The sequence below is a fragment of the Lontra canadensis genome, unplaced genomic scaffold (genome assembly GCF_010015895.1).
Source record: "Lontra canadensis isolate GAN:19392208 unplaced genomic scaffold, GSC_riverotter_1.0 scaffold7, whole genome shotgun sequence".
NCBI lineage: Eukaryota > Metazoa > Chordata > Mammalia > Carnivora > Mustelidae > Lontra > Lontra canadensis.
The window spans coordinates 28,622,882-28,624,910 of record NW_022631001.1 but is presented as its reverse complement, the minus strand read 5'-3'; the positions used below and the strand labels follow the sequence as shown (position 1 = coordinate 28,624,910).

General features: G+C 44.9%; 1 protein-coding gene across 1 annotated transcript; it reads left to right on the top strand.

Annotated features, from left to right (window-relative positions):
* The first annotated feature begins 853 nt into the window (after positions 1–853).
* LOC116865371 (olfactory receptor 51I1) lies at positions 854–1,798 on the top strand. The gene has a single exon (XM_032853640.1). The coding sequence runs from the start codon at positions 854–856 to the stop codon at positions 1,796–1,798; it is 945 nt and encodes a 314-aa protein (XP_032709531.1).
* The last annotated feature ends 231 nt before the right edge of the window (positions 1,799–2,029 follow it).

The window sequence follows — 2,029 nt, the reverse complement described above, 5'->3', positions numbered from 1 at the left end:
TTATCCAGCTGTACACTCAGAAGTTTGGTTATAGAAGTTATCAAATGTTGGTGTTTCCTGTATGAATGTGAAAGAGAAACAAAAAGAAGATAAGGGTACCAGTCCCAGTGGGAGAGTGGGTCAAAGAAAAAGTAAGGAGGAACTCACAGACAAATAGGCCAGGATAATATAAGAGAGTTATTAAGACACTGAGAGCACTGTATGGGTTTGAGAAGGTAGGAGAGGTGGAAGGTAGAAGGCTATCATAATAAAGTAAAAAATAAAGGAATTTAAGATTGCAGAGGTGGAATATTTTTTGGTAATGGCAGGTCCAGGGATAGTTGTGGGACTGGGAGTCTGAGGAGACCTGAGTAAAGGTTATTGAAGCTATAAGTTCACAGGGTAGAAGTTTCATCTGCACCATCAACCGAAGGATTCACAAAGGAATGGGTGGTGTTTCTTTTTCCCTGTTTATCTTAATTTCTATATGTCCCAGATTTCCAAAAGATGGCTTCTAGGATGAGATGGGGGAAGTGAAGGAATGATGCACTTTAAGGTAAAGATTAGGGGCATCATTCATGCTGTCTCCTACTTATTGCCCTGCCATGCCATAGCACTCACCTGATCATCACATCTTCATGGAGTTTCTACCATGGCCTAGACAGGGTACTGAGCACTGGTAATAGAGAAATGAGTAGAACCCAGTTACTACCCTCAGAGAGCTCATAGTCTAATGAGAGAAGCAGGAACATAGACAAACACTTTCAATCTCTAACCTTTTGTGTTGGAGACAGGAGGTCTGAAAGAAAGTGAAGAACTCCCCAAAACACCCACCGGGGGTCACCCCCTGTCTGTATTCTCCCACCTGCCTGCCATGCTGAGCCTCAGTGATACCCCCTTCCAGCCAGCCACACTCCAGCTGACAGGCATTCCGGGGATGCAGAGAGGCCACAACTGGGTTGTCCTGATTTTCTGCATCCTCTACCTGATTTCCATCATAGGCAACCTCAGCATCCTCACTCTGGTGGTTCGGGAGCCTGCTCTGCACCAGCCCATGTACTACTTCCTCTCTATGCTCTCTCTCAACAATCTGGGAGTGTCCTTCTCTACACTTCCCACTGTGCTTGCTACCTTCTGCTTCAACTACTGCCACATTGGCTTCGATGCCTGCTTGGTTCAGATGTTCTTCATCCACACGTTCTCTTTCATGGAATCAGGCATACTGCTGACCATGAGCTTTGATCGTTTTGTGGCTATTTGTGACCCACTACGCTATGCCACTGTGCTCACCAACAGCCGCATCTTGGCTATGGGCCTGGGCATCCTTGCCAAGAGTTTCATCACACTCTTCCCTTTCCCCTTTCTGGTAAAATGTCTGCCCTTCTGCAAGGGCAGAATCTTGCATCATTCATACTGCCTCCATCCAGATCTCATGAAAGTGGCGTGTGGAGACATCCACGTTAACAACATCTATGGGCTTTTTGTTGTCATTTTCACCTATGGCATTGACTCAGCATTCATCCTGCTTTCCTATTCATTGATCCTGAGAGCTGTGTTGGCCATCGCATCCCAGGAGCAGCAGCTCAAGGCACTCAACACCTGCATATCACACATCTGTGCAGTGCTGGCTTTTTATGTGCCCATAATTGCTGTCTCCATGATCCATCACATCTGGAAAAGTGCCCCACCTGTTGTTCATGTCATGATGTCCAATGTCTACCTGTTTGTACCTCCTATGCTCAACCCCATCATCTACAGTGTGAAGACAAAGGAAATACGCAGAGGGATCTTCAAAATTCTTCATAAATCCCAGAGCTGAGGAAGGCTACTAAAAGAAGTCCTTTGTAGAAAGGACTGGGGCTGGTTTGCCAGCTTTAGGAATCCTAAAACACGGGGAGGGGAACCAAAATCTTGAGAGCTGGAATATGGAACTAATAAGAGAACATTTGACTCAATAAAATGTCATAAATATATACTGAACATTTACCATGTGAAAATTTTGTGCTAGTCGCTAAGAATGTTATAATGGTGAATAAGGCATATTGTTAAG